General features: G+C 41.5%; 2 protein-coding genes across 2 annotated transcripts; both read left to right on the forward strand.

Moving 5' to 3' along the window:
- The first annotated feature begins 2,885 nt into the window (after nucleotides 1–2,885).
- LOC118027277 (importin subunit alpha-1-like) lies at nucleotides 2,886–4,758 on the forward strand. The gene has a single exon (XM_035030485.1). The coding sequence runs from the start codon at nucleotides 3,001–3,003 to the stop codon at nucleotides 4,588–4,590; it is 1,590 nt and encodes a 529-aa protein (XP_034886376.1). The 5' UTR covers nucleotides 2,886–3,000; the 3' UTR covers nucleotides 4,591–4,758.
- A 2,118-nt stretch (nucleotides 4,759–6,876) lies between these two features.
- On the forward strand, nucleotides 6,877–8,030 carry LOC118027214 (N-acetyllactosaminide beta-1,6-N-acetylglucosaminyl-transferase-like). The gene is made up of 2 exons (XM_035030432.1): nucleotides 6,877–7,808; nucleotides 7,960–8,030. Exons 1-2 carry the CDS (start codon nucleotides 6,884–6,886, stop codon nucleotides 8,028–8,030), a joined length of 996 nt encoding a protein of 331 aa, XP_034886323.1. The 5' UTR covers nucleotides 6,877–6,883.
- Nucleotides 8,031–11,272: the final 3,242 nt, after the last annotated feature.

Raw genomic sequence — 11,272 nt, forward strand, 5'->3', positions numbered from 1 at the left:
GTAAGAAAGTAACGAACCAAAGGCGAAGTCAATCCGCGAGCACGTAGTCAGCTCTTGGTGCCTACTGCTTATTATGTTCAAGCCATGGAGAATCTCGGTCCAGCAATCAACCAGGCAGAGCCTTTGGCTGCTTTCCTGATTATGTCACTACTTGACATGAGCGATTTCATCTTGCGCTCCACAGGGCCTTTGGTAGTCACCTCTTGTAAAGAGGGTTTTTTTGTTTGTTTTTTTCCCCCATCTGGGAGTGGATTGGCCAAATAGGGAGTAGGTATCCAAGAGTTTCTTGTAGACTGTGGGCTTTGAGAAGAAAAAATGGCAACATTGCAATTCCAGCAGCTGGGACTGTACAGATTAGGGGGTCCCTTCTTTGCACTCTGTTCTGACTGAACAGCATGTTGCAATCGGAAGAAGGGAGGCTCTGTTCTTTCAGCGTGTTATTCTCCGGGATCAGAAGCTCAAGGTCTCCCCTGTGGTAAGAACACTCACTGCAGCAGTGGCCTTAAGTTCCTATAACTTCCAAACCAAATCAAGGACTTCTTGAGGAATAGAGTGAGAAAAGGAAAGAATAGAAATTTAGAAAGGTAAAAAAGCCAAACTGGCACCAGGATTGGACCCCTGTTGTTTCTCCCCTGACACCCAACCTTGATAATCCAGCCAAATTCCAAACCTGAGGATTTTATGAACTGGGAGAGGTTAGACTGTTCAAGCATCTGAGGTCCGTGGGCTCAGACTCCTTTAGCCCTTGGCATTTAAAGTGAGGGTGACCAGTTATCTCTTCATGTGCAAATAAGCTGGAAAGTGTTTTGGTGCCATAGACTCTACTTAATGCTGCTGAGATGCTGTTCATCTTTCAGCTCTTTTCCTCAGCTCTGCATTTTCCCATTGCTATTTAATTGACTGCTTGAAAAGAACCAGCTTTTCCACGCATTTCCATGCTCTCCTAGATCCAGTTATCCTGTGTTAAATGCCTGCAATCCTCCCCCATGTTCTCCCTGCACTCTGTGTTTTTCCAAGCCTTTCCCTCAAGGTCTGACATCTCTGGCCAGCCCTGAGCTGGGTGTTGGATTCCTGCCAGAATCCTCCCAGCTCCACCAGGAGATTGATGATGGCGCCTAGATTTTGGAATTGAAAACCCAAGACTCAGAGGTGTGGATGTCCTGGCAGGGAAGGAAGCAGCCATTGCGGGTTGGAGACCCTAGAGTAACTGCAAGGGGTGTTTCCTCAAATTTACCCAAAAGGGTGCTGTGAGGTGTGAGATACAATGTCTTGTTTGGGGGTTCCCAAACTGTCCACAATGGCGTTGGTCCAACTGGAGACTTTCTGACCCCCAACCCAGGACTCTTCTCCTCTATTTTAAACCCTGTTTCTTCCTGTGGTTATAAAAAAGCATTGATGAGGATAAGACAGGGTATTGAATTTAACATTAGTAAATACATCAATAAGCAGAGGAATAGATAAATAAATAAGCTTAAAAAAATACTAACAGGCAAGCATAGTTTGAACGCTGGGACATAAATTTATACCCTGCTATTTATTGAGTGACCAAGCCACAAGTCTGAACTGGTTCCCAGTTTCTTCAGAACTCCATCCTACCTGACCATGGTCTCCAACTTAGAATTGGGGATATTAATTTTGATCTAATGCTCCAGCTGGGACGAAGAATTGCACTGTTCTTTTTGGTCACCCATTACCATCCCCTTCTATTACTTCACACAAATGCAAGAACCCAGAGCTCAGGATTTAGGAGGATGATTAGTGGTACATTGCATAGGGCCCAGGAGGACCAGAACGAGTATTTCCCACATTTCCGACATGAGAACCAAGAAGGTAAGCATCAGATAGACTGGGTTGATGGGGGGGAAAAAGACAGATTGGTACTAATTCTTTAAAATATGTTTAACAATGTTGAGAGGCGCCTGGGTGGCTCAGTTGGTTGAGCATCTGCCTTCAGCTCAGGTCATGATCCCAGGGTCCTGGAATCTAGTCCCACATGGGACTTCCTGCTCAGCAGGGAGTCTGCTTCTTCCTCTCCCTCTGCCACTCCCCTTACTTGGGCTCTATCTCTCTCTCTGACAAATAAGTAAATAAATAAAATCTTTAAAGGAAATAAATAAATTAAATTAAAAATGTTTAGCATTGTTGAGGATTCTATTTTAAATAATTGTGAATGTTTCTAGAGCTTAAAATCAGAGGACCCTTGTAGCAGTTCAGGTGAGGTACAATTAAGGACTTCACTGCAGTGAAATATTAAACTGTAAATGTCCTTCACCCTGTAACTATAAATTCAGAGAGTTGTAGATTTAGAGAAGAGCCAGCAAACTGTTAGAGATGCATTTCTGCATGAACTGTCTGGAGGGATGGGACTGTGCCAAGAAGGAAGGTGAGAGCCAAAACAAACAGAGAAAATTATCTGGATATATTAGGAGAAGAAGCTGTAAAAATTTGACTAGTATGCATAATTAGGTATTGATGGTTTCATTTAATCATCCCTGGTCCCTTTCATTTGATGTGGACAGTGGCTACCTAGAGGGAGAGTAACAATTATTTATTTATTTATTTTTATTTTTTAAAAAAATATTTTATTTATTTATTTGACAGATAGAGACACAGCGAGAGAGGGAACACAAGCAGGGGGGAGTGGGAGAGGGAGAAGCAGGCTCCCCGCGGAGCAGGGAGCCCTATACGGGGTTCAATCCCAGGACCCTGGGACCATGACCTGAGCCAAAGGCAGACACCCAACGACCGAGCCACCCGGGCACCCCACAATTTTTTTTTAAATGAGAAAAATTTGATTCCTCATTTCAGAAAAGATTATTCTTGTATGGCTACTCTACTGAAGAAATGATTTGTTCAAAAGAATTCTAGGTACAGACACCGTCTTTGGGGTGATCCGTAGTGGACGTTTTGAGGGCAGCTGACCTGCAGCCTGTGCGCCCCGGACTGCCTTCTGTGGAAGCCTGAGCCGGCCGTGTAGCTTTCTCCCTTTGTCTCATAACCATGTCCACCAACGAGAATGCTAATTCACCAGCTGCCCGCCTTAACAGATTCAAGAACAAGGGGAAAGACAGTACAGAAATGAGGCGGCGCCGAATAGAAGTTAATGTGGAGCTGAGGAAAGCTAAGAAGGATGACCAGATGCTGAAAAGGAGAAACGTAAGCTCGTTTCCTGATGATGCTACCTCTCCACTACAGGAAAACCGCAACAACCAGGGCACTGTAAATTGGTCTGTTGAGGACATTGTCAAAGGCATAAATAGCAACAATTTGGAAAGCCAGCTCCAGGCTACTCAAGCTGCTAGGAAACTGCTTTCTAGGGAAAAACAGCTCCCCATAGACAACATAATCCGGGCTGGTTTGATTCCAAAGTTTGTGTCCTTCTTGGGCAGAACTGATTGTAGACCCATTCAGTTTGAATCTGCTTGGGCTCTCACTAACATTGCTTCTGGGACGTCAGAACAGACCAAGGCCATGGTAGATGGAGGTGCTATCCCAGCATTCATTTCTCTGTTGGCATCTTCCCATGCCCACATCAGTGAACAAGCTGTGTGGGCTCTAGGAAACATTGCAGGTGATGGTTCAGTTTTTCGAGACTTGGTTATTAAGTATGGTGCAGTTGACCCACTATTGGCTCTCCTTGCAGTTCCTGATATGTCATCTTTAGCGTATGGTTACTTACGTAACCTTACTTGGACACTTTCAAACCTTTGTCGCAACAAGAATCCTGCACCCCCATTAGATGCTGTCGAGCAGATTCTTCCTACTTTAGTTCATCTCCTGCATCATGATGATCCAGAAGTATTGGCAGATACCTGCTGGGCCATTTCCTACCTTACTGATGGTCCAAATGAACAGATTGAAATGGTTGTGAAAACAGGAGTTGTGCCCCAGCTTGTGAAGCTTCTAGGAGCTACTGAATTGCCCATTGTGACTCCTGCGCTTAGAGCCATAGGAAATATTTTCACTGGGACAGATGAACAGACTCAGGTTGTAATAGATGCAGGAGCACTTGCTGTTTTTCCCAGCCTCCTAACGAACCCCAAAACTAATATTCAGAAGGAAGCTACATGGACAATGTCAAACATCACAGCTGGTCGCCAGGACCAGATACAGCAAGTTGTGAATCATGGATTAGTCCCATTCCTCATTGGTGTTCTCTGTAAGGCAGACTTTAAGACACAGAAGGAAGCTGTCTGGGCTGTGACCAACTATACAAGTGGTGGGACAGTTGAACAGATTGTATACCTCGTTCATTGTGGCATAATAGAACCATTGATGAACCTCTTAACTGCAAAAGACACCAAAATTATTCTGGTTATTCTGGATGCCATTTCAAACATCTTTCAGGCTGCTGAGAAACTAGGGGAAACTGAGAAACTAAGTATAATGATTGAAGAATGTGGAGGTTTGGACAAAATTGAAGCTCTACAAAACCATGAAAATGAGTCTGTGTACAAAGCTTCATTAAACTTGATTGAGAAGTATTTCTCTGTAGAGGAAGAGGAAGATCAGAATGTTGTGCCAGAAACTACCTCTGAAGGCTATACGTTCCAAGTTCAGGATGGCACTCCTGGGACTTTTAACTTTTAGATTGTACAGCTGAGGCAGAAAGTTGTTTGTTGTGTACTCTGTTTGGGAGAAGTTTGTCTTACTGTTTCTCTACTAAGAACTCTTTTTAAATGTGTTTTGTTATTGTAGCACTTTTTACAAGGAAACTCTACTTGACCAGTTCCAAACTGTACAACCTGTATGAAGCTCCTCCTCTCAGTGGGTTTCTTATTTCTATGTGGAATCTCCTCTCTTGCAGTGTCCTGTAAATAAAGATTAAATTCAAAAAAAAAAAAAAAGAATTCTAGGTACACACATGAGAGATAGTTATGTAAATAGGTATTTGGGTTGATTGAATTCTATTTTGGGTCATATAGACAAGATGGTGCATCTGAATCATGCTATAAAATCAGATTCCAAAAACAAGTAAGACTGACTCACCTAGTTCTGGAGAATTTCCCTGGGTCCATTCTTATCATCATTTCCTGCGCTCCCGAAGATCCCCTCATAGATGCATAAAACTTTCAACTGGGCTGGGAAAAAAGAAATAATAACTCCAGTCTTGTGTTCTAAGGTAATGATTGTGAAGATAATCCCAATGAAGACTGATAGTAAATGCAAAATGCAGGAATGCAAACTTGCATCTCCCCTGTGTTCTTGGTAAAAATCAAAACATGTATGTCTATGGGCAAGAGGTAAATAGACTACCAGACATGAAAACACTGTTTACAGTCTGTAATATTATGTTGTTTTATAACTAAGACATATTGGGAAAATAGGTATGTTGAATGTACCCACATCCACAGACACAAAGATTAGAAGTCCTTAATACTTGGAATCTCACACAAATGTCCAGGGAAACAGGGAAATGAAAACTAGAGCACTCAATCAATACATATTTGATTGTCTAGCATGTGCAGACAGTGGTGGGAGCTAGAAACAAATGAGGGATGTGTGAGCTCAGTGCTCATGCACTGCTCCTCTGAGTGTGGACCGTTCACACTCACATGCAGCTAACTACCAAATAAAGTAAAACTGATCCGTGCTCTCTTTGATGTATCATCCAACAGGCACGGGATCGCGGAGGAGAGAATAAGGGAAGTGTAAAAAGGTTTCAAAGGAAAGGTGGCGATTGTGTCATTTTCTTGACACGTGATGGGGGAGGGGCTTTTGTTCACTCCTCTCTCCCCCCTACTTGTGGTTGGCCATGCCCATGAACTCTTAGACATGTCATCTCATTTTATTCTCATGACTGACCTACGAAGGTGGTAGAATTATTTTCACTTTTACATAGGGGAAACCCCTTTGAAAGGGTTTGTACATTTGTAAAACCTCTCCCCTTGAGTTCTGGAACTTCCCAGACTGAGACGGCTCCTCTCTTTTTCCTCTCCAGACATCAGGCTGCTCTGCAGGTACCCAATTTGGGCTAGGGTGAAATCACCTTGGCATTCCACTAACTTCAGTTTTAGGTTTTACACAATTTTGGGGTAAGGACAGCTGTTTGCAGGGGTGGGGTGGGTTGTTGTTTTTTTTAATTAGCCTTTATTCATCCAGTGCCCTGGTCACTCTGTGTAATAAGTTAGGTGGTCAGGTAAGCTTGCAAGTGTGCCTTTTTAAGGACCTCACCTAGCAGCAGAGAAAATTAAGCCTTGGAAAGAATTTGGCTCAACAGCCAGTCATATGCCTTGCTTTACAGCATACCCAGCCAATATAGGGAGGAGGGTGAGCGTGTGTGGAAAAAGATAGGTTAAGAGATTAATTTTTAAGCACTAAATATTTATTGACAGAATATCTCTCCAGGCAGTGTTCACATGCTTAGAACTGAAGCTTTTAACTTGGCAGTGCTGTTTAAGCAAACAAAGCCAGTCAGTTGAACGCAATGATTAACAGAAGTTGGGGAGCTGACACGGTTGCCAGCTGTTGGCCTGGAGAAGAGCCTAGGGTAGAAGTCTTAGGGGGATCACTTGCGGAATGCTGACCTCACCCTTCGGTGATTTTACCGCGGAGATAGGTGGCTGCATCAGAATCAGAATCTGCCCGAGGCCGCTTGTTTTTGTGTGGTAACAGGTTGCAGGTTAACAGGAGCCGGAGCAAAGCAAATCCAAGGGAGCTACTTCAGAGATGTGTCAGAGAAAGGTGGAAATGAAACAGTGGTGAATGAGCAGGGAAGGAAGACAGCAAAAGGACAAAACGGTCAACAGGAAGGGCACACAACCACTGATCAGAATTGCGTCTACCAAGAGGATGATTTATGGATTCTGGAGAAAATGTAAGTTAAATATATCTACATTCTGATCGGCTCTCGAGAGACATTTCCCTCACTTTCTGGTCTTGAATGATGGTCTCTTGGAAGCATTGTCTTTTTACCGTGTCTCTTATCACTGCCCTGATTTTTGTCTTTGTTTACAATAACGAGTTATGGGAGGAGAAGCATTTTCTGAAGGCATCTCTGTCCAATGCTTCACTGTTAGCAGAAGTCTGTCATCGGATTTTTAAGGGGAAGGTTTTTTACCCAAGAGAGAATGCATTGAAAACCACCCTCAGTGAATCTACCTGTTACGAGTACATGGCTCAAAGTCACTATATAACAGAAACACTATCGGAAGAAGAAGCGGGGTTCCCTTTGGCGTACACGGTGACCATCCACAAAGACTTTGGCACTTTTGAGAGACTCTTTAGGGCAATTTACATGCCCCAAAATGTCTACTGTGTTCACGTGGATGAGAAGGCGACAGATACATTTAAAGATGCAGTGAAGCAATTACTGAGCTGCTTCCCAAATGCTTTCCTGGCTTCCAAGATGGAGCCAGTTGTCTATGGGGGGATCTCCAGGCTCCAGGCTGACCTGAACTGCATCAAAGACCTCGCGGCGTCCGACGTGCCCTGGAAGTACGCCATCAACATGTGTGGACAAGACTTTCCCCTGAAAACCAACAAGGAGATAATTCGGTATCTGAAAAGCTTTAAAGGGAAAAATATTACCCCAGGGATTCTACCCCCCGGTCACGCTATTGGACGGACTAAATTCATCCACCAGGAGCTATTAAGCAAAAAAAATTCCTACGTGCTTAAAACAACAAAATTGAAAACTCCACCTCCTCACAACATGACCATTTACTTTGGCACTGCCTATGTGGCCCTCACAAGGGAATTTGCCAACTTTGTCCTCCAAGACCAGCATGCACTTGACTTGCTTTCCTGGTCCAAGGACACTTACAGCCCTGATGAACATTTCTGGGTGACCCTCAATAGGATCCCAGGTATGTGTGTCTCTTAACTTTTGTTCTTATGGGTAAACACTGCATGGTCGATACTGAATGAACTGCTTTAAAAAATAGTAAAAAAAAAAAAAAAGGTTAACATTTCAAAGATCTTTGCAGTTTTAAATGTTAATTAAAAAAATCTTTATAGCAGTTCTGCTCACCGATGTCACTCATGATAAGGCTCATGTCCATTTTACAGATGAGGAAACTAAGGCATAGGGATTAGCAGGGCAGAGGTAGAGCTCAACCCTCTGACTCGATTTTGCTGATATGTCAAACTGCCTTTCTGGACCCACAGACCAACATCAGATATGTGCTGCAGCCTTGAGATAGGGCAAAGGATTGAGGAAAAGCCGGCTATGCCAATGAAAGACTAAACCCAATTCTCCTTTAAGTGTGATGTCATTTACAATCAGGAATAAGTATTATAAAGTAAATTGGAATGGCAATTTGAACATTTTAATAATACTTTCACTCCTGTCAAAGCTCCAATAGCTAAATTCACATGCTTTCAAAATGGGAGCAGCGTACAACTTTAAAACTTTTTATTTGCAAGCTCTTTCCTGGAATTGAATCAGAAATTTAGAGCACCTTAAAGGTTTCTAGACCAGTACCTTCATTTTATAGACAAAGAAACTTCAATGGGATTGTGTGAAGTCCTCAAGCTACCCAGCTAGTGAGCGATCGTGCCAGTGATATAAACCGGGTCTCCTGAGCCTGATGTTCTTTTGATTTCAGTTAGATCTCAGTCGTTACTAAATTAACTGCACCTTTCCTTTGGCCCAAGTTCTAAATGATTTGAATGATCTCAAGTTGTTTTTAGTGAACGGATTCAGTTCTGCTAGTTCAATTCAGAATAAAAATTCAGATTCACAGTTCAAGGGAAAAGTAACTTGAATCAATTTGAGCATCAGAGTCATGGTTTCTTGAGATTAGTGGTTCAACCCTGGATGCATACTACATTCACCTGGAGCTTTAAAAAATACATAAGGTCAGGCCCCATTTCCCACAGGGCCTGACTTCTGGGGTGGGCCTCACCTTAGGTATTTGTTCTGTCTCTGGGTAATTCTCAGGGACAGCCAGGGCTGTGAACCATTGCAGATGCTTGTTTTAGAAGTTGTTATACAAAACTTCATAGACTTAGAATGCCTTTTTTTTTAACCACTTGAAAACAACCTCTCATTTATTTTTAAGATTTATTTTTAAGTGAGGTATAATTAGCATATAACATTATATTAGTTCCAAGTATACATACAGCATGACCTGCTATTTGTAGATATTGCAAAATGATCACCACTCTAAATCTGGTTAGCATCCATCACCACGTAGAGTTGCAATTTTATTTTTCTTGTGATGAGAATTTTTTTGTATGTGTGTTGAGAACATTTAGGAACAGCTTTCTTGAAAATAATAATAATAATAATAATAATAATAATAATAAAGAGCTTTCTTAGCAATTTTCAAATATACTGTCAGAGAGGAAAAAATTTACCTCTTCTTTTCAACGTTATTCTGTCTGGTCTAAGAATTCAATTGACATGAGATGAATTAACAGGAGGAAAAAAACCCGAAGTTTAATTACTTGTGTGCAGAGAACCAATAATGAAAGTACGACCCAAAGAAATGATGATGGCATCTAGCTTTTATACATTTTAAACAAAGAGACATAAATCTGTGAGAAATTGACAGGACAAAGAAAACTTATGGTTGGGAGCCTCAATTACTAAGAAATTCTAAACAGGATTTGGGCTGGGGTAATAAATTAGTAAAAGTACCAAGGTTTGTTTCTCCATTCTTCTCGGCTCTGAATTTCCTACCTCTGGTGAGAAGGATGTCCCTTTATCTCCTGATACAGGGAGTGTAGCTTTCCACGGGAGATTTATTTCCTGCTTTCTGGAGACAAAAGGTGGGGGGAGGGTCAGGATGTTGCTCTTGTGCGGGCTCTTTCTTTTCTTTTCTTTTCTTTTCTTTTCTTTTATTTAAATTTTACTTAGCTAACATACAGTGCAATATTGGTTTCTGGAGTGGAAATCAGTGATTCATCACTTACAAACAACACCCAGTGCTCATCACAAGAAGTGCCCTCCTTAATCCCCATCACCCATCTAGTCCATCCCCCACCCACCTCCCTCCAACAACCCTCAGCTTGTTCCCAGTGGTTAAGAGTCTCTTATGGCTTGCTTCCCTCTCTCTTTTTTCCCCCCTTCCCCTATGTTCCTTTGTTTTCCTTTTTAAATTCTACAAATGAGTAAGATCATATGATATTTGACTTTCTCTGACTGACTTATTTCACTTAGCATAATACCCTCTAGCTCTATCCACATTGTTGCAAATGGCAGGATTGCATTCTTTTTGATGGCTGAGTAATATTCCATTATATATAGATGTGTATATATATGAGATTTTTATATTTATATATGTATATATGAGATATTTATATTTATATGTATATATAAATATGAGACTTTCATATTTATATATGTATATATATGAGATTTATATATTTATATACTTATACACATATAAATCTCACATCTTCTTTATCCATTCATCAGTCAATGGACATTTGGGCTCTCTCCATAGTTTGGCTATTGTTGATAATGCTAGTAATGTAAACACTGGGGAGCACATACCCCTTCAAATCTGTATTTTTGTATTATTTGGGTAATGCACTGTCTCTTTCTTAAGTAACTTTAGTTAAAAAAGGTGGCACATTTTTGGGGTGGGCTGCCCTTGGGCCCCACAGTATAATACAATATTATTAACTATAGTCACCATGTTGTACATTACATCTCTATGACTTATTTATTTTAAAACTGGAATTTTGTAGGGGCACCTGGGTGGCTCAGTCATTAAGCATCTGCCTTCAGCTCAGGTCATGATCCCGGGGTCCTGGGATTGAGCCCCACATTGGGCTCCCTGCTCAGCGGGAGGCCTGCTTCTCCCTCTCCCACTCCTCCTGCTTGTGTTCCTTCTCTCACTGTGTCTTTCTCTGTCAAATAAATAAAATCTTTAAAAAAAACAAAACAAAACTGGAAGTTTGTAACTCTTGACCACCTTTACCCATTTGACCCCCCATCCCCCCATCCCATCTCTGGAAACCATCAATTTGTTCTCTGTATTGTGAGTGCTTTGTGTTTTTTTTTTCCCCCAGATTCCACATATAAGTGAAATCATACAGTATTTGTCTTTCTTTGTCTGACTTATTTCACTTAGCATAATGTCTTCGAGGTCCATTCATGTTGTCACAAATGGCAAGATGTCATTCTTTTTTATACTCAGTAACATTCCATTGTAGATGTATCACATCTTCTTTATCCATTCATCTACTTACGGACACTTAGGTTGTTTCCATGTCTTGGCTATTGTAAATAGTGCTGCAATGAACAGGGGGTGCCATATCTTTTTCATCTAGTGTTTTTGTTTTTTCAGATAAATACCCAGAAGTAGGATTGCAGGAT

This window comes from Mirounga leonina, unplaced genomic scaffold, assembly GCF_011800145.1.
Source record: "Mirounga leonina isolate KUSES-001 unplaced genomic scaffold, KU_Mleo_1.0 Mir_366, whole genome shotgun sequence".
Classification (NCBI taxonomy): Eukaryota; Metazoa; Chordata; class Mammalia; order Carnivora; family Phocidae; genus Mirounga; species Mirounga leonina.

What these genes read in the sequence shown, in the direction of transcription:
- LOC118027277 (XM_035030485.1), top strand. Translation starts at nt 3,001, where the DNA reads ATGTCCACCAACGAGAATGCTAATTCACCAGCTGCCCGCCTTAACAGA.
- LOC118027214 (XM_035030432.1), top strand. Translation starts at nt 6,884, where the DNA reads ATGATGGTCTCTTGGAAGCATTGTCTTTTTACCGTGTCTCTTATCACT. An exon ending in GACCCTCAATAGGATCCCAG is followed by an intron (nt 7,809 to 7,959) that starts GTATGTGTGTCT and finishes AAATCTTTATAG; the next exon opens with CAGTTCTGCTCACCGATGTC.